This window comes from Mustela nigripes, chromosome 1, assembly GCF_022355385.1.
Source record: "Mustela nigripes isolate SB6536 chromosome 1, MUSNIG.SB6536, whole genome shotgun sequence".
In the NCBI taxonomy this organism is placed as follows: domain Eukaryota; kingdom Metazoa; phylum Chordata; class Mammalia; order Carnivora; family Mustelidae; genus Mustela; species Mustela nigripes.
Genome location: NC_081557.1, coordinates 96,781,088 through 96,800,942, shown reverse-complemented (window position 1 = coordinate 96,800,942; position 19,855 = coordinate 96,781,088). Strand labels below are relative to the sequence as shown.

General features: G+C 42.6%; 3 protein-coding genes across 6 annotated transcripts in view; 1 reads left to right on the top strand and 2 right to left on the bottom strand.

Annotated features, from left to right (window-relative positions):
- ALG9 (ALG9 alpha-1,2-mannosyltransferase) overlaps nucleotides 1–3,736 on the bottom strand; it is a 96,035-nt gene extending 92,299 nt beyond the window's left edge. The window contains exons 1-3 of one of the 2 annotated variants that reach the window (XM_059417404.1): nucleotides 3,373–3,736; nucleotides 2,422–2,560; nucleotides 1,043–1,177 (exon numbers count right to left, since the gene is read on the bottom strand). In XM_059417404.1, the coding sequence (XP_059273387.1) occupies nucleotides 1,043–1,177; nucleotides 2,422–2,560; nucleotides 3,373–3,503 (405 nt within the window). In that variant the 5' untranslated portion in view covers nucleotides 3,504–3,736. Of the gene's footprint in view, nucleotides 1–1,042; nucleotides 1,178–2,421; nucleotides 2,561–3,368 lie in introns of both variants that reach the window. The other variant, XM_059417412.1, reaches the window with a different exon arrangement.
- Nucleotides 3,737–7,446: 3,710 nt separating this feature from the next.
- On the bottom strand, nucleotides 7,447–11,543 carry FDXACB1 (ferredoxin-fold anticodon binding domain containing 1). Of its 2 annotated transcripts, XM_059417385.1 has the most exons (5): nucleotides 11,291–11,543; nucleotides 10,922–11,078; nucleotides 9,611–9,814; nucleotides 9,265–9,423; nucleotides 7,447–8,901 (listed from the first exon to the last, which is right to left on the bottom strand). In XM_059417385.1, the coding sequence occupies exons 1-5, from the start codon at nucleotides 11,460–11,462 to the stop codon at nucleotides 7,719–7,721; spliced, it is 1,875 nt and encodes a 624-aa protein (XP_059273368.1). In that variant the 5' UTR covers nucleotides 11,463–11,543; the 3' UTR covers nucleotides 7,447–7,718. The 2 variants fall into 2 exon arrangements, with proteins under 2 accessions (XP_059273368.1, XP_059273376.1); XM_059417393.1 differs by lacking the exon at nucleotides 9,265–9,423.
- Nucleotides 11,544–11,566: 23 nt separating this feature from the next.
- CFAP68 (cilia and flagella associated protein 68) lies at nucleotides 11,567–17,438 on the top strand. Of its 2 annotated transcripts, XM_059417426.1 has the most exons (4): nucleotides 11,570–11,939; nucleotides 14,078–14,308; nucleotides 14,750–14,816; nucleotides 15,267–17,438. In XM_059417426.1, the coding sequence occupies exons 1-4, from the start codon at nucleotides 11,898–11,900 to the stop codon at nucleotides 15,440–15,442; spliced, it is 516 nt and encodes a 171-aa protein (XP_059273409.1). In that variant the 5' UTR covers nucleotides 11,570–11,897; the 3' UTR covers nucleotides 15,443–17,438. The 2 variants fall into 2 exon arrangements, with proteins under 2 accessions (XP_059273419.1, XP_059273409.1); XM_059417436.1 differs by lacking the exon at nucleotides 14,750–14,816 and having other exon boundaries at nucleotides 11,567–11,939; nucleotides 15,267–15,356.
- Nucleotides 17,439–19,855: the final 2,417 nt, after the last annotated feature.

Here is a 19,855-nt window from a genome sequence, read left to right as displayed (position 1 = left end):
AGCCGAAGGCAGAGGCTTAACCCACTGAGCCACCCAGGCACCCCTCTAAAATAAATCTTTAAAAACAAATGGACAAAAATAAATAAATAAATAAATAAAAATAAAAACAAATGGACAGAAGACATGAATAGACATTTCCCCAAAGAGGTCATACATAGGGCCAACACACACATGAAAAGATGCTCAACATCAGTCATCAGGGAAACACAAATGAAAACCACAATGAATTATCACCTCACATCTGTCAGAATGGTCAAAATCACAAGAAACCAGTGTTGGTCTGGATGTGAAGTAAAAGGAACTCGGGTGCACTGGTTGGTGCAAGCTGATGCAGCCACTGAAAAACCTGGAAGTTTCCTCAAAAAATTAAAAATAGAACTAGCACAGGATCCAGTAATTGCACTACTGGATATTTACCCAAAGAAAATAAGAACACTAAACTAAAAGGATATATGCACCTCTGTGTTTACTGCAGCATTGTTTACAATAGCCAAATTATGGAAGCAGCCCAAGGTCCGTAGATAGATGAATACAGAGGTGGTATAGACATACAATGGAATATTATTTGGCCATAAAAAAGAATGAAATCTTGCCATTTGCAAATACACAAATACCATATGATTTCACACATATTCTGAATATATGGAATTTAAGAAACAAACAAAAAAATGAAGAAAAAAGACAAAACAAAACAGACTCAACTACAGAAAACAAACTGATGGTTACCAAAGGGACGGGGATGCAGGAATGGATGAAACAGGTGGTGGGAATTAAAAATACACTTATCTTGATGAGCACCTAGTAAGATATAGCATTGTTGAATCCCTATATTGTACACCTGTAACTAATGTAACACTATATGTTAAGTATCCTGGAATTAAATTTTTACGAAGTTGCCCCAGTAATGTTTGTTAAATGAACAAATGATTACTCTTTAAAAAGTCCTCTCCTACCTACAAATCTATTTTGTCCTTTTCTGAAAACTGTTCCAAAGACTGCTCTCTTAATCACCTCTAATTGCTTCCAGGTTGCCTGCCCTTACCTTATTAGTCTGAAGAATTCTTGCATGAAATGCAGCTGGCCAGGCATGAAGCAACAGGTAAGCATAGGAGCGAATCGCATAAACTGGGGAATATTCCCAAGTCTGAAACCCTTTCCCATAGATGAGGTAGTGTGTCTGAAAATAAAAAACAGTTTCAGGGTTAAATTGGCCAAAAATCTTTGCTAAGCGAATACAGGTAAAGTTTCCAAGCAAAAATATTACTAAGACAAAGGTACAAAGAAATGATGAAATTCTTAACAAGATTTACAATTAATAGATAAGAATCAAAATGATCCAATACTGACTAATATTAGGACATTATAACTTCCCCAAGATTATTGTTTGGTCAATGTCAAAAGTTTGAATTTTACACTCTACTTATTTTTTTTTTTTTAAATACTCATTAGCCAAGGGATACCTTGGCTCAGTCAGTTAAACATCTGCCTTTGGCACAAATCATAAACCTCCTGGTCCTGGGATCAGGAGCCCGAATCAGGCTTCCTGCTTAGCAGGGAGTCTGCTTCTCTCTCTCTCTCTCTCTCTTTTTCGCTCTCATCCCCCACCACTCATTCTCCCTCTCAAGTAATTAAAATACTCATTAGCCCAGAGAAATTCTAAACCTTAGCATTTTCCTTAAACTACCTATGCTAAGCATTTTTTAATGCAAAATGGGATCTGAATATTTCACCTCTGAATTCCCTGTAATAGGAAGTCAGCAAATATATATTTATACACATATATATGTGTATAAATCACAAAATAGTAATACAATCATACCATTTAATAACATTTTATTTTAGCAATCAGAAAAAAGAATAAAAAAGGTTGAAAGAAAGTAGTCACTTCCGAACCATAAGACTGTGGATTCTGAGAAACAAACTGAGGGTTTTGGAGGGGAGGGCGTGGGGGTGGGGGGGTTGGGTGAGCCTGATGGTGGGTATTAAGGAGGGCATGGATTGCATGGAGCACTGGGTGTGATGCATAAACAATGGATCTTGGAACACTGAAAAAATAAAATTAAAGAAAAGAAAAAGTAGTTACCTCTAGGGACTAGGATTTGGCTATGAGAAGTAGAACAGAGAGCTATGGTTTTCCCTTTAAGTTTGGTTGTAGTTGGTAACTTTAAAAATTATCTCAAAGTATTATTTTGATTTAAAATAAATTTACAAAAGTTACACATCACATCTTTTTTGTAAAAAGCCCCATTTTCCCATGGCCTTCAAGGCAGGTAAATCATCAGCTTAGAATACAAAAGTGTAAATAAAGTTGTTTTACTCTCAGCCACAGTTGTATATTATTTGTATCCTGATTGGCAACAAGGTCCCAAGCAGTGAAATCAAGGGGGGGAAAAAAGAATGAAAACTAAAGAAATCACCTACTGGTTCCCAGTAGTTGAAGGTTTCATCACAGTCAGAGATGTTGCTCAGGAGGGCAGCACATAACCTTGCTGAGAGCAGACACTTGAAAGCAGTAGATCCTTCAGGTGCCCAAACTTGTCCTGCTTTGTTCCCAGATAACCTGCTCCGAAGCAAAGGGAGGATATGTCAGGAAGACCTACTAACTAGAAAGCGGTTCAGGGCAGAAACGGCAAGAATGCCCAGGACATCAAAGCACACTTAGGTAATTCACCTCAAAAGTGAGTTGTTCTAAGTAGAACACCGAAGGGACGAAGACCTGAATGAATCTTACTTTCCACTTCCTGCTCCTAATGCGTAAGCTCGTTCATACACTTTAACTCACTGCCGATGACACTCCTTAAAGGCCACAGAGCTCTCCCCTTTTTCTTTCGTAACAAGGTCATTACTTCCCACATCTTTATTCATTCCCCCACTTGTTCAAATGCACAGAGGCCTAAATCTGTGCGAAGTGCATAACCCCCTCCAGTTCCATATGTTGACGGGTCCTTTACTGCGGTCCTAAACCCGCAGTGCCTGGGCTTGGGGAGAGAGACGGTTGCAGGTGCTGGCGGCTGTGGGGCCCACACTTTAGAGGAAGGGGTTAGGACTCTGCAGGCAATGAAGGAAACTGAGGCACACTGCCGGGAAAGGTCTGCTCTTCTCTCCCCCTGCGGCTTGGCCAACTCAAACCGCACGACACCAGCCCGCTCTGGGCCTGGGCCAGCAGCCTCCAAGCCTCCCTCCCGGCTTTCTTCCCAAGAAACACGGGACGCACGATGGGGGACCCAGGGCTGGGCGAAGACCGGACGGGACCCGTCCAGGAAGAGCACAGGTACCGGGGGAAACCAGGCTGGACCGCGCCGCCCGGGGAGACCCTTGGGGCCAGCCCCGCGCCGCCCGGCCGCCACGCCCCCGCCGCGCCCGCACACCTACTCGGTCCGCGGCTCCGCGCCGCTCGCCTCACGGCTGCACAGCAGCTCCCGCAGCTTGTCCGCGGCGGAGACCGTGTCCCCGCCGCTGCTCCCGCTCCCCTTCAGGCGCTGACGAGCCCCTCGGCTCGCCATGGCACGCGTGGAGAAGAGGTACAACTCGGCACCCTACGAAAGCGGCGAGCGCGGAGACATAGCTTTGGCTGGCAACGGTGTCCGCCGAGGGACAAAAGACCTTGACATGCGCAGAAAAGACTAAATTAAAGTGTTATTGGGCCAATTGGGGCAAATCCCGAAGTAGAGAAGAAATAAGACCTGAGATTTGACCTTCACCACCAGTTATCCCTTCCACACATTTGTAATTCTGGGCATTCCGCCCTCCGTCCCACTCTCTTCCCCCACTCTTCAGCTCTAATGGAAAATGGCTAACCACCTCGACCTCGTGAGCTGAGGTATTTATCTGAGGTATTTATCCAGTTAAAGATAACAGCACAGCTGCAGAGGAAAGGGGAGGTGCTTGAAAGGTCACTACACCTCGCCCTCTGTCTTTTGGAGAACGGGATAGAGACAGCCTGTAGCTAATTAACTGCTTCAGAGAGACAAAGCTGTAACGGCAGAATATAGAATAAGAAAAAGGAAAGCCTGAAGAAATCTTGTGCAACAGATCAACCATACACCTGGCACTGCCATTGCTGCTAGCAGTTCGATAAGCATTTTACACACTTTATCCTTTTTAAATACAATACAACCACCTTGTCCTTATCAATAAATAAACTGAGGCCCAAGGTTGCATAGCCAGGAAATGGTGGAGCCCTGTTCCAACTCAGGTCTGTCTTATTAGGAAGCCCATGTTTTTCCCACAAGGAGATCAGGAGGAAACACCTGATGTTTACAGGTGATAGCACACCTCTCACTCCCAGGGGTTATTCATCTATTCCTGATTCTCTGCCCACTCCCCCAGGCCCAGAGTTCTGTCCCATCCTATAGAGCTTCTGTAGCAGTAGCTGAAACGTTTGTACAGGCAGTGCAGAAATGGGCCTTACAAGAAATGTTAAAAGGACTTCTGTAAAGAGGGATGGCAGTAAGTAGAAGACAGCTACAGAAGGAAAAAACTTCATGAGTAAAAGCTAACATAAATATAGTAATCACTTTTAAAGCTAGGGTGGAGGTTAAGAGACAAAAGTAATAAAATCAATTATATCTAAGATTAAAGGGACCCACAAAATGAAAAGATGCAAAATAGAACAACATATACATAAAACATGTAAAAATGGGAGTAAAAATGAAGATCTTTTAGACGGTGTTCAAACTTAAATGACCATCACCTTAATATACACTGCTATACACTTAGAATGTTATTTAGAGGGAGTGATGAATTTGATAGGATCCCAGATTATTATTTCGTGCTAAAAATTCACAAATACTGGGCCACCTGGGTGGCTCAGTCGTTAAGCCTCTGCCTTTGGCTCAGGTCATGATCCCAGAGTCCTGGAATCGAGCCCCGCATTGGGCTCTCTGCTCAGCAGGAGGCCTGCTTCTCCCTCTCCCACTCCCCCTGCTTGTGTTCCCTATATGGCTGTGTCTCTCTCTGTCAAATAATAAATAAAATCTTTTTTAAAAAATTCACAAATATTGAAAATTGCTCAGTTCCTATAGGCAATTATTAGGTACCAAGTTCAGACATCCCTACCTAGCCCTATCTCCTACAGACATCCCTTTTTCATTCCCCTTCTCATTTCACTCTCATGCAGGCCCCTCCCTGCCTCTACTTAGGAGTACTACAATAGCATCCTTACAGAGGTCCCTCATCTCAAATTCATCCTATGCAACACTGTTCAATTAATTTTCAAAAGCACTACTGTGGGGATGCCTGGGTGGCTCAGTTGGTTAAGCCTATGCCTTCGGCTCAGGTCATGATCCCAGTCTGGGCATCGAGTCCCACATCAGGCTCCTTGCTCAGCAGGGAGCCTGCTTCTCTCTCCACCTCTGCCTGCCACTCTGCCTGCCTGTGCGCTTGCACTCTCTCTCTCTCTCTCTCTCTCTCTCTCTGACAAATAAATAAATAAAATCTTTTAAGAAAAAATTTTAAAAAGCACTACTCTGTATTGCCTCCTTAATCAAAAATCACCAGTTCTCCCATTGCCTGCCAAATGAAGTACAAAACCTGTATTCTAGCATTGTCTTTCATCTGCTAAATCCAGGCCTAACCTACTTTTCTAATCTTCTCTCCACCACTTTCCTATACACATTTACATTCCAACCAAATAGCCTGAAAAGTGCCCCGGTGCTCCTTTATCTATACCTCTGCCTGGAATGGACGTCCTCCTCGCCTGACAATCCTCCCATCCTATCACTGTCCTTATTTTAAGGTCTAGCTCAAACACTACCTTGTCCATGTAGTAGGCAACACTAGGGATAGAAGAAAGCTATACATCAGGGATGCTTGGGTGGCTCTGCAGGTTAATGGCTGATAGGTGTTTTTGGCTCAGGTTCGTGAAATGGAGCTCCACACTGGGCTCAGACCTGGGCATGGAGCCTACCTAAGATTCTCTCTCTCCCTCTGCCTCTGCAACACCCCCAATGCCTGCCCAGTGTGTGTGTGTGTGTGTGTGTGTGTGTATGTGCGCGCGCGTGCGTGCGCGCTCTAATAAAAATTAAAACAAGCCCCCATGTTGCATCACCACTTCTTCATATCAGGGGGCTTAAGTGGGTAGGAGAAGAATCAATGAAACAAGATGGGATTGGGAGCGAGACAAACCATAAGTGACTCTTAATCTCACAAAACAAACTGAGGGTTGCTGGGGGGAGGGGGTTTGGGAGAAGGGGATGGGATCATGGACATTGGGGAGGGTATGTGCTTTGGTGAGTGCTGTGAAGTATGTAAACCTGGTGATTCACAGACCTGTACCCCTGGGGATAAAAATATATGTTTATAAAAAATAAAAAATTAAAAAAAAAATTAAAACAAGATATAAATCACATTGCCTGCCCGCAATTAGCTTATAGTCTGGGTAGAAAGACAAGCAATAAATGTGTCCATAAGAGGTGCCTTGATTCTTCACCCCACTCCCCAAAATGTTATGCCAATTTTTCCATACTCATTAATGATACTTCTGTTCTTCCAGGTCAAAAAACACAAAGTCAGTCCTGCTTGATTCCGGTTTCACCCATACACATATATTTCATCAGCAAAACCTTTTAAGTATCACCCAGCCCAACAACATCTTACCATCCTGGTCCAGTCACCATTACCGCTCACTGGCATTACCGTAATTACTTCCAAGTTTGTATCTTCACTTCCATTCTTGCCTCTACACGCTCTTCTCCGAATACAAGAACAAATAAGACAGTTACTTCCTCCCAAGAGTTTACAATATAATTCCAATCTGCAGAGCCTAACTATTCATTAACAGAAACATACATTAATTAACATTAGAGGACTCCATTCTGTGGAGTCTTGGGCTGAGCCAATCTCCCAGTGTCTCTGAGAGATGCTTCCAACAGAAGGCTCCAGCATCTAGGAGACCAAAGTTTAATCACAGCGGAGAGGTTACTAGTGAAGACTGGAAGAAGTAACAATGGGAGAAGGAACATGGGCTTTAGAGTCAGACAAACCCAAGTGTGAACTCTAAATCTGATATTAATTAGTTCCATGACTTCAACAGTAGTCACCCATGGAATAAATGTTATCATGATGGTACCAATACCAATTATCGAGCACTTTCAACTTACCCAAGCTAATAAATATTGGTCTGACTCCAAAAACCACTCTCATAAGTTGACTTAGTGAGATAATACATATTGGGTTAAAGAAGAGGAATTGGCAGTAGGGAAAAAATATAAATATGACACTGAAGTTCTATTGCATCTTCATGAGTGAAGCATCTAAAGTACAAGATACTGTTTTGTTAGTGTTCCTAGTCATGACTCAGGAAAATTCGGTATAATATCAAAGGTTACCAATCACATTATAGTCTGTGAGTTTAAGTGATAGAGCCCCAAGTTCATTTAGCATCAACCAACATTGGCTAGAGTCACAAGGTAAAGATTTCACAAAAAAACACAGTCCAGAAAGGACTACAAGTTACAAATTGGTCTTTTCTTTTCTTTTTAAGATTTTATTTGAGAGAGAGAGAGAGAAAGTGCACACAAGCAGGGGGGAATGGGCAGAGGGAGAGAGAAGCAGACTCCCTGCTGAGCAGGGAGCCCGATGTGGGGCTCCATCCCAGGACCCTGAGACGATGACCTGAGCCGAAGGCAGAGGCTTAACCGACTGAGCCACCCAGGCGCCCCCAAATTGGTCTTTTTCATCTGCACCTGCACCCATACCCACAAGGTAAATTCACTAAACTACCGAGGTGTTACATGTAGTCTTTGCTGAATCTCCTTCCTAAACTGGGACTGCATTGATGCCACCTGCTGCTGAGTGAGGGCCTTGTCACATGTCTGGTAAGTCAATCTGTAGCAGAGACTGACCTGTTGAGTCTCTGGATGCTGAAAACTACTAAGGAATTGTATGGATATGACAGTGTCCTGGGACACTGCTCGGGCCACTGTGTGAAACTCTAGTTCATCAAATTCTTTCTTCTCATCTAACCAAAAACTAATATCATGCACATAGCATGGGGGATACAGGGAATAGCTTTTAAAGGATTCTATTTTCCCAGGAACAAAATGCTTCAGGAAACGGTGGTCAAAGGTCCACAACATCCTCCAGTCAGAGATACCCCAGACAAGCATGGCTAGTAGGTCCAAGTTCACAGACACAAACATAAAACACTGGTCCCTGTGCACAATGCTTGTAGCAGATGTAGTGACAGACCCAATAATGAGATCCTTGGCACAATCTGAGCCAAAATTATGAGACTTCACATTAATAATATAATCGTTTCTGTTTGGTTGAAAGACAAATTCCACTGAACTGCTCAGCTTAGAGCCCTCCAACCATGTCTGGTTCAGAAGGCTATCCAGAGTGTCCTTCAGGTGATCCAGTAGTGACTGAAGATAACTATCCTTCAGATTTTTATTAAACCCAAGGATAAATAAAGTCTCATGGAATGCTGGCATTGTGAAAGGCAAGATGCGGCACTTCCGAAAGACAGGTCCGCTGAGGACGTGCACAGAACCTGGGAGGAAGTCTGGTGCTTGGATGACAGCCTGAACATGAACTAGGAGAGAAGGTCTAAGGAAGAGCTTGGTTTGGCCACAGATTTCTTCATGAGTTTCTTGCTTGCTATCTCTTCCAGAATCCTTGAGAAGGCTAAATTCTGAAAATAACTCTAGGAAGTCTTCTATGTCTTGTGTTGTCCCACTAGTCAGGGACTCAGAATTTGAGTTATCTTCACAGAGACTAATCCAAAAGGCAGCTGACAAACAGTCACAGTTCCAGGAAGTGAGAACACTAGGGCTTCCCTCTGGCAGCAAAGGGAAGGAACACTTCAGCCTCTTCAAAGGGAAAGCTTTGCCCAATTCAGCAATGAGTTTCTCATTAATGGTTTTGACAGGATGACATGAAGGTGCTTCCAAGAAACCTCTGTTTAAACACACATAAAAATAACTTTTTAACTTCAAGTAATAAATGATTATAATGGATCTAGAATTAAAAGCACAAAGAATACAGAAAAGAATTATCCTTAAAGTGATCCTAAAAGCAAATTTTAAAAATTACCTACCAGAAACAGATATCATGTGTTTCAGAACTCTGACAGCCACCATTTGTATGATGTACCAGACAAATTTTAATTCTAAAAAGGCTTGTATAAGGCCAGACTGACAAGTATTCATAGCACCAACATCATTAACAATTTATATAGCATCCATTCAATTCACGGTTGGCATCAAGCCAATCAGGATACAGCTAGAGACAGAAGTAATTTCTGGTAAAACAGCAGGTTACCTGTTCAACTTTCCTACAAGCGCTTCTGGTTCTGGAAAGGAAAACCACCGGTCACCCAGTTTGATCCTGAAGATTCTGGGTTGTGAACCTTCAAAGGGTAAGCTCCGAGTGAAGATATGGTTCAAAGCACCTTCTACATGAAAGGGCTTATCTTGACTCCTGGCAAAAGAGTCACCAAGTATGGAGTCTGTCATTTTCTTAATTAATTAATTTACTGTCATTATTTTTAAAAGCCAGTCTTTTTAGAGACTAAAGCAGGAAAGTGGTAGAGGAAAATTGGCCTCAGAGATTTTTTTCATTATTAGTGTAAGAGATGAAAAAGACTTAAATGTCTGTTATTACTCACCTATATCCAGTGCACTTGTACCCTGGCACAGCCTCACAGCCAAAGGGATGCACGTCACTTAAAATGAATCCCCCCAGAGCTGCCATGGCAACCACTTGCCAGCTGTTGTGCCATTCTCTCCTGGGCTTATCAGCAGGAGTCCCACCTTGTCCTCTGCACAACGCCACATGGACTTCTCCTTCATCTGCAAGAACATCCTTACAGCTGACATGGAGAGGAGCACATCAGCCATTTATCAGAAATAAGTTGAAGTTACCATAAGAAGAAATTTGTATATACCTACTTCGGGTGTGAAATAACTAAAATCCAATCGTATCTATTTATAAAGGTCTATAGATTTCAAACAGGCAGAGAAAGAAGTAAGAATGTAAATTCTGTGCTCAACTCATAACTGATACTAGGGGCTGACCAGGGTATTATCTGGTTTTGTAACTGCATTGTTCATCTAATGTCATAGAAAGGTCAGTGCCTGCCAAGTTCCTATACATGATTCACTGACTGGGCTGTTCTTCCCAGTTTAGAAAGCTGTTCTTTTCACTCCCTTCCTATTAAAATTCTGTATTTCAAATACTAACTTAAAACCTTGGCTGTGTGAAAAGTTTCTTGACAACTATGGCCTCTAGAGACCTCCAAGAGTACCACGTGTTTTGGTATAATAGTGGAAAGCACTGGGTTTGTTTTTGTTTTTTTAAGATTTTATTTATTTATTTGACACAGAGAGACACAGCGAGAGAGGGAACACAAACAAGGGGAGTGGGAGAGGGAGAAGCAGGGTCTTCACTGAGCAGGGAGCCCCATGTGGGGCTGGATCCTGGCACCATAACCTGAGCAGAAGGCAGATGCCCAACAACTGGGCGACCCAGGTGCCCCTAAAGCACTCTTTTAAGTTCACATTAATTTGAGGTAGTTACTGTAAATATCCTCAGTTTATGGATAAAGAAGCAAAAGCAAGTAAGGACCAAATAAGCTTACCCCAAATCACACAACTATATGTGGTAGGTAGGGATTTTGAATCCATGCTTTTAGCCATTAGATTATTCTGGCTACCATTATTCTGCATTATCCCAAATAGGTGAGTGAGCCTTCTTTGACACGCCCAAGAGCTTACACACTATTTGTACTTTATTTAACATTTAGGATTCTGCTTTCCCAACTAGACTGTGGGTTCCTCTGGAGCGTCATAGTCTCTCTCAACCTCCCACAGTAACTTAAACACGTATGCCTTATTTCCCAAAACTAAAATGTGTGAGTGCAGAAACTATGTAATGTCGATCTTAAACATTTTACTTGTGAGTGGTCTCCTTTCCTCACCTCTGGAAAAACTTGGCAAGCAGTTCCCGGTTCTTAGCTACTCCAGCTTTTCGTCCACAGTGCGGAAAATTAAAATAAATTCGATCAAACTCTCTATGCTGCGGTTTGAAGGCGTCTGCCAGCTGGGTGCAGTCCACACCAAAACGCACCTCGGTACCTGGCACGAAATACAGACAGATGGGTGTCTCAAGACCTGAATCCCTCCCTGACTTGGACCGTGCAAGACAACCCCGGTCCAAGCCCACAGCCGGTTTTCGGGGAACCGTACGCTCCAAGGCAACCTACACTTCCCCTCCCTTTCCAGTTCGGGCCGCGCCAGTAGCGGGGCGGGGCGAGGGGGTTGCTGCGCGGAGGGGATGGCCTCGCTACCTCGCTCGAGCAGGCGCCGCAGATTCTCCCGGGCCACCGGATTCCCGGCCACGTCGGCCGAGCGAGGGAGGCAGGTGGCGGTTACACGGGTGCTCGCATCCAGGGTCTCGCTCAGAGCGGCGGCGAAGGAGAAATTACCCTCCCCAACCAACAGGAGGCGCCGAGGGGCCATGGCCTCAACCAGCTCGTCTCTCGCGTCCTCGGAGGCGCCAATTTCTTACGTCACTTCCTCCGTGGGGGACCCTGCGGACCTCTTCTTCCTGCGTCGCCGATTGATGATGCACCGACAGCGTCCAGTTGTCTTGAGCAACTGGTGCCGCGGCTTCAGAGGGGGAGATAGGCATGAGAGCGAACGCGAGACATCGATCACTCTTTCCCCTCACTCCTTCACACCTTCAGGAGTGTTAAAATAAACGCCTTTTTGCCCAACGGCGGCCGTGAGCGATTTCGTCACACCTGCATGAGGTCACAAGCAGTCACTACCGCACAGGGACAGACCCGGGGAGAGGCGAGTTCTGAGTGAAAGGAAAAGGGCGGGGCTGAAGTCGAGAGGTTGGGCTGTGTCCGGCTTGTTGCTGTCACAGAGGGTAGCCTCCTCTCGTCTGAAATGGCTACTGTCCATTGTCTCTGCTGCTCGGGATTTCTCCAGGTGCTTCTATCTCCTGCCCTTTATTCATTCAGGAAATACTGAGTGCCCGTTGTGTGGGAGGCCACTGTGAGGGAGGCCAAGTACATGGATGAATAAGATGTGGCCTGAACTTAAAGTGTGATGGAGACGGCACAGCAGAAGAGGCAATTCTGGTACAACGGGACGCGGTGCTATGAGGAGTCATTCAGGGTGCTGTAGGGCACAGAAGGATTTAGAACCTCACCAACTTCTGGGAGGAAGTGGAAAGATTCCCTAAATGAAGTGAACCTGAATTCTGGGGGACTCAGTCACTTACGAGTCTGCCTTCTGCTGAGGTCATGATCCCAGCTCTGCATCAGGCTCCTAGCTCAGCGAGGCGTCTGCTTCTCCCTTCCCTCTGCCTGCTGCTCCCCCTGCTTGTTCTCTCTCTCTCTCTCTCAAATAAATAAAATATTTTTTAAAAATAAGTCTAAGGGGGAAAGGGAGTGTACACCTGACCTGGGTAAAGATAAGTGAAGAGGCAGGAGGATCAGTATTTTCTCTCCTTGGTGGAGAAACAGAAGAGTTGAGTTTGGCTGAAATGTAGTTGGAGGGAGAGTGGGTAACAGAGGAGAACAAAGACGTAAGCAGGAGCCAGGTCATATAGAACATCGTAAGCCATTTTAACAGCCTGAGTCTTATTGTAAAAGTGGCCAGCTTTTCAATAGGAAGATACCACAATTAGATTTTCATTTTCACATTATTCTTCTTTCCTATAGAAAAAGGATTGGAGAAGACCAAGGCTGATGGCACAGAGATCAGAGAGGCAACTGCACCAAGAATGTTGACAAAAGCTGGTAGTGATCTAAACGAAATTGGCAGTGGGGTTGGACGGTAGTGGTCTAATTCAAAAATCAGTAAGACCTAGAGTTTGGATAGATATAAGGCACTGAAAGAGAATTCAGAGTTAAAGATAAGCTGCATGTTTTGGGCTTGGGCAACTTAGTGGATGGTGATGCCTGTCTTTACAGCCCCAAGGAAAGTGTCGCCTTGGTCTGCAGTGTGAGTACTAGGCTTGTCAGACTTTGCAGGAATTACTCTTTAGTCATCATGCTATTTGTTGACATCAGTGCACACATCTCTCTTCACAAAGGTACATGGTATGAGGGCTACAGTATTGACTTTGACCCTACCTGTGGAAAGGTGGCTAGGTGGGTGGTGACTTCCAAATCATGGCCTCCTGGCCATGGTGATCTGTGTGACCTACATTCCTCATTTGCTGGGAGAACGGGAAGGCCAAGATTGGTGATACCTCTTCCTTTAAAGAAAATGGAACAGCTGAATAATACTTTCTGTCACTTTCCCACAAATTCTTCAAACAACACAAGCCACTCAGCATCAAAATGCTCTTCTCCAGTGAAGGTATTGTCTTGCCCTCCAGCCAAGGGAGCACAGTCATTTTGGCCCAGAATAAAAATGGCTATGCATTTAATTCCTTACAAAAGATTGAAATTCAGACATTGGTCACCTGATATGCACAAAGCACCATTTATTGGGAGAGCTGGCAGAAGGAGAAAGTATGGTAATAAGACATAGGGCCTGTCCTCAAGGGATGTCATACAGTTCAACATAGGAGATTCAACACGTACTTGAAGAATTCTAACATATGATAGAAAGCTAAAGGTATAAAGATTCCATGCTGTGTGAGACAAAGGAAAGAGAAGTTAACTTGGAAGATACCATGTAAGAAGTGGCATTTGAACTGAGTCCAGAAAGAAGGAAACTTATTTATTGACCCTTTGTTGTGTTATCTATTTATCCAACTTTCACTTTTCCCTATTCTCTTTGACTATAGCAATATCCTTAGTCCTTAAACTCCTACATCTCAAAATTTCCTGAACATATAACTAGCTTTCCATATAGTATTGGGGATATTGAAAGTTTTCCTGTCTTTTGGGGGGGCATTTACTGTACATAGCCATGTGCTACTTTTGATTGAGTAGATCAAAGGATTCATGGGCCAGGGGAGAAGAAACAGAACCACAGTTATATTGGGAAGAAAGCCTAGATCCTTAGTAAGATGGGCTAATGTGATACTTGGCCAAGGGTGAGAAAGGGACGAATGCCTTTTCTGTTCCCTAGTTTTTTCAACTAGCTTTTCTGTTCTCACCTTTTGGCAGAGACAGCACCTTGCCTATTTCCTAGCAAACCCACACTATGGCAGCCTCATTAATGCAGATGGCCATGCCGAAGTATGGACAGATTGGAATGATACATCCAAGTTTTTCCAGTATGGATGGAGATGTACCACCAATGAGAATGCCTATTCAAACTGTACCCTGATGGGAAACTGGAACCAGGAAAGATATGACCTAAGGAATATTGTGAAGCCCAAACCCTTGCCTTCCCAGGTAATCTAACTTTCTCTTCTGGTTCCTTCCCTTAGCAAAAGAAATGCCACTGGCCATTTTAGAGGTAGGAATCTAATAACTTCCATGCTGAGACCTCTCGGGCTTCTCTGTTCAGTCTTTCGCTGGACTGGCTGTCTTATTTTACTATCAAGTAGAATAGCAAAGTAGTAAAAGTATGAGCCGTACCCTTTTACATATATGTCTTCTGATTCAGGCTACCTACCTAGACTTGTAATTTATCTGCATTTTGCCCTTAAGTGTCTCCTAACAAACAAGTTAACAAAGGATATGAAAGTTAATAGAATGTAGACTAACAACATATAGACCTTTAGTTAATCCAAAATATGACAGAGTCTGTTAAAATTCATATCATTGTGTCCTTTATTTGCCAACATTAAGTGTAGACCCCTATATTTTTAACTGATTACTTTTTCTTTCCAGTTTGGACACTACTTTGAAACAACATATGATACGAGCTACAACAACAAAATGCCACTTTCAACTCATAGTAGGTGGACTGTTCTTTTCAATCTTTATATTCTCAGGTCGTAGCTCAGTGCCTGGAGCATGGAAGGAGCTCAAATAGAAGAAAACTGAATGAGTGAATAAGTAAATGATTTTTCTCTATTTTTAAGATTTTATGTATTTATTTGACAGAGCATATGCACATGCAGGGGGTGCGGCAGGCAGGGGGAGAGGGAGAAGAAGCTTCCCCACAGAGCAGGGAGCCCAATGCAGGAGTTGATCCCAGGACCCAGGGATCATGACCTGAGCCAAAGGCAGACTCTTAACCAACTGAGCCATCCAGGTGCCCCTGATTTTTCTTTCTCAATTTTTACAGGACTCACTAGACTCGGAAATTTTACCTCAGAAGTAAGAGCAAGACCAGTCACTAAGGGTCCTTGTTCTTGACTGATTCCACTTGTCTTTCCTTCTCTTCTCTTCTCTCTTCCCTCAGGATTTAAGAGAGAGCCTCACTGGTTTCCAGGACATCAACCGGAACTGGATCCTCCTCGGTACAAATGCACAGAAAAGTCAACTTACATGACCAGCTACTCAGAGCCTCAAACTGGGCATCACTCCCCATATATGTGGAATCGTAGTAACTGCCAATTTCAGGGTCCACGGTTCTAAGAAAGAATAAGAACCTTCATTTTTCCAGAGTAAATTGTAGGACGGAGCATATTCTAAGCACAACTAAGAATCTAGCTGACTATAACAGTTTCACTCTCTGAATAAAGAAAGCACAGAAAAATATTCCCTACCCTCTTTTTTTGTTTTAATCAAGACTTAGATGTCAGATTTAAGTTAATATCTGCTCTTAGTTCTATATTACAAGGTTGTAGTAGGAGGAGATTAAAAGAATTAGTTCAAATCTGCTACTACTTTGCCCCTCCCTACCTTCCATCCAAGGTGGAACTCCAAAATCCAGCCTGAGTTCGGTTATCATTGGCTAGGTGCTTCCTGGATGTGAGCCTGGCAGTCACAGTCAGATATTGTAACTCTTTTGTGACCTTAATGAACATGCCCTCCTAGGACAAAAAAAAAGAGAAAAATAAGTTTTTATAATTATTATAGTGGATTTAAAACATAAAATTAGAGTAATATAATGAATTCCCATATACTACTACATACCTTCAACAATTTATGATTGATCTTAACTATCCCTACATAAGTTCTCTATTTCTTTAATTAATTTTGGAGCAGATCTCAGAAGTTAAACCCTTTCTTCTATAAAGATTTCAGTATATATCTTAAAAAGGGAAGGACTGTCAATTTTTTATTCACCCACAAAGACCATCAAGGAAACCTGTTTATCAAACAAAACTGAGTTATTAAACCTGTAGCAAGGAAGCACATCAACTTAATACAATCTTGGTGAGAATTCAGAAGGGGGATGTTGGGGTGCCTGGCTGACTCAGTTGGTTAAGCGTCTGCCCTCAGCTCAGGTCATGATCCCAGGATCCTGGGATGGAACCTCAGGTCATGATCTCAGGGGTCTGGGATTGAGCCCCCCCCCCCACCCTCAGGCTCCCTGCTCCATGGGGAGTCTGCTTCTCCCTCTGCCCTTCCCCTGGCTTGTGCTTGCCCCCCCCCACCAATGAATAAATCTTTTTTGGGGAAAGGGGGAGATATGGGGCACCTGGGTCGCTCAGTCAGTTGAGCGTCTGCCTTTCCTCTGCTCAGATCATCATCCCAGAGTTCTGGGATCAAGCCCCATATCGGACTCCCTGCTCATCAGGGAGCCTGCTGCTTCCTCTGCAGCTCCCCTGTGCTTGTGTTCCTTCTCTCACTCTCTCTCTGTCATAAATAAATACAATCTTTAAAAGGGGAGGGGGAACTAGGGTATTTTTAGAGATTTGGGGTAAGGGCTCTGTTGGTTTAAGTAGGGTCTTTCAAAGTGGGGAACTGGTAGGAATTGAGACAGGATTGGGAATAGTTGGGAATAGTTTGGGAGGAACAGTCTAAATTTTAACAGGTTTTTAAAATTTTTGTTTTAAGATTTTATTTATTTATTTGACAGAGAGAGTTAGAGAGGGAACACAAGCAGAGGGAGTGGAAGAAGGAGAAGCAGGCTTCCCACTGAGTAGAGAGCCGATGCGGGGCTCCATCCCAGGACCCCCAGGATCATGACCTGAGCTAAAGGCAGATGCTTAACACCTGAGCCATCTAGGTGCCCCAACGGGTTTAAAGTTACCAATATTTTCCTTTTTTTATTTTCTCTCCTGTTTATTATGACAATATGATAGATGGGAGATGTTTCCCATGTATTTCCTCACAGACTTTCACTATTTTATGTTACAGACACAGATACGTGATTTATGTTGTGTATGATGTTAGGTAGTAACTGAGTTTCTTTTTTTTTTTTTTTTCTGTATGACTATCCAGTTTTCCTAGCATTAATTATTGAAAACACTATTTTCTCCACTGCTCTTGAACACCATTTTTACTATAAATCAACTGTCTGTGTACTTAGGCCTGTTTCCAGGCTCTCTAAAACATTCCATTGGTCTGTCATTACATATGTTATCTTAACACAATGCCTTAATTACCTCACTATTGTAATTATGATAATTTTGTAAATATTAATATCTAATAAATGAGATACTTTCACGTTGTTTTTCTTCAAGAGTGTCTTGAGCTATTTTTAACCAGTTGCCGTTTTATATAAATTTTGGGACCACCTTGTCCAGTTTCACAGAAAGATACCATTAGGGCATTGGTGGAAACAGCGCTGCATTGTTAGATCAACTGCAGAGTTTGAGTGATTGGGACACTTGAATGACTCAGTCAGTTAAGCATCTAACTCTTGATTTCAGCTCAGGTCATGATCTCAGAGTCATGAGACTGAGCCCCACATCAGGCTCCGTGGTCAGCAGTGAGGCCCCCCTAGATGCTCTCTCCCTCTGCTTTGCCCACTCATGTGTACATGCGTGCTCTCTCTCAGGTAAATAAATAAATCTCTTTTAAAAAAGAATTTGAGTTAGGGGCACCTGGGTGGCTCAGTGGGTTAAAGCCTCTGCCTTCGGCTCAGGCCATGATCCCAGGGTTGTGGGATCAAGCCCCGCATCGGGCTCTCTGCTCTGCAGAGAGCCTGCTTCCTCCTCTCTCTCTCTCTCTGCCTGCCTCTCTGCCTACTTGTGATCTCTGTCTGTCAAATAAATAAATAAATAAAATCTTAAAAAAAAAAAAAGAAATACAAACACTATTTTATTGGCACATATTTTAAGTTTACATGTTACATATCCTATTTTATTTCCTGTCTATCCAGGATATTTTTAAAATTGTAGTAAAACATATACAGCATAAACTTACCATTTTAATGATTTTTTAAAAAGATTTCTTTTTTAATTTTTAAGATTTTATTTGTTTATTTGGGAGGGGTTGAGGGAGAGGAGGGACAAGCAGACTCCACACTGAGCATAGAGCCCCAGGTGGGGCTCAATCCCACAACCCTGAAGTCACAACCTGAGCCAAAATCAAGAGTCAGTTGCCCAACTTGGGACTTGAGCTTACAACCCTGAGATCAAGAGTCACACGCTCTTACTCACCTGAGCCAGCCAGGCACCCCCCACCCCAGTTTAACTATTTTTAAGTGTACAATTCAGTGGCATTAAATATATTCACAGAGTTGTGCAACTATTAGCACTATTTCCAGAACTTTGTCATTATCCCAAACTGAAGCTCTGTACCATTTAAACAGACTTCTCATTCCCCCTTCTCCTAGTAACCATTATTCTACTAATAACCACTGTTCTACTTCCTGTTTCTACGAATTTGCCTATTCTAGGAAACACATAAAAGATGATTCATGTCATATTTGTCCTTTTGTGTCTGGTTTATTTTGTTAGCATGTTTTCAAGTTTCATCAATATTATAAGATATATTCCTTTTAAGACTGAATAATATTCCATTGTGTATTTACTGCATTTTGCTGCTCCATTCATCTGTTAATGGATCCTTGTGTTGTTTTCACCTTTTGTCTGTCGTGAGCAATGCTGTTATGAACATTGATGTACAAGTATCTGTTTGAGTCCCCACTTTCAGTTTTTTTGGGAATATATCCAGAAGTGGAACTGCCTGATCATGTGGTCATTTTGTGTTTAACAGTTTAGAGATGCTCATCTGTTTTCCACTTTTTTTTTTTTTTTTTTACATTGCCACCAGCAATGCACAAGGATTCTAAGTTTTCACATCCTTACTGACACTTACTTTGTTTTTTGTTTTTATAGTAACCATCCTAGCGGGTGCAGAATGATACCATTGTGGTTTAGATTTACACCTCCCTACTGGCTAGTGATCTTGAGTATCTTCATGTGCTTTTTAGCTATTTGTATATCTTTGGAGAAACATTTATTCAAATACTTTGCCATTTTTGAATTGGTCGTTTGCCCTTTTGTTGTAGGAGTACCTTATATATTCTGGATATTAATTCCTAGTCAGATACAGGATACAGGATTTGTAAATATTTTCTCCCATTCTGTGGATTCTACTTTCACTCTTTCAACAGTGCCCTTTGATGCTTGAAAGTTTTCAGTTTTGATGAAGGGCGGCTTATCTCTTTTACCTATTGTTGCCTAAACTTTTGGTGTCATATCCAAGCAGTCCTTGCCAAAGTCAATATTATTAATTTTTCCCATGTGTTTTCTTCAAAGAGTCTACAATTATTGCCCTTGTAGTTAAGTCTTTGATCCTTTTGGAATTAACTTTTTATATGGTGTAAGGTAAGGGTCCAGCTTCATTTTTTGCATATTCAGCATCATTTGTTGAAAAGACTGCACATTCTCCCATTGAATGGACTTGGTATCTTTGCCAAACATCATTTAACCATTTACACAATGGTTTATTTCTGGCCTTTGTATTTTATTCCATTGGTCTATATATCTGTTTTTATACCAATACCCCACTGTTTTTTTTACTACTGTAGTTTGTAATAAGTTTTGAAATTAAGAAATATGAATCTCCCAACTTTGCTTTTCTTTTTAAAGATTATTTTGGCTATTCATGGGGTACCTGGGTGGCTCAGACTTTATTTATTTATTTGAC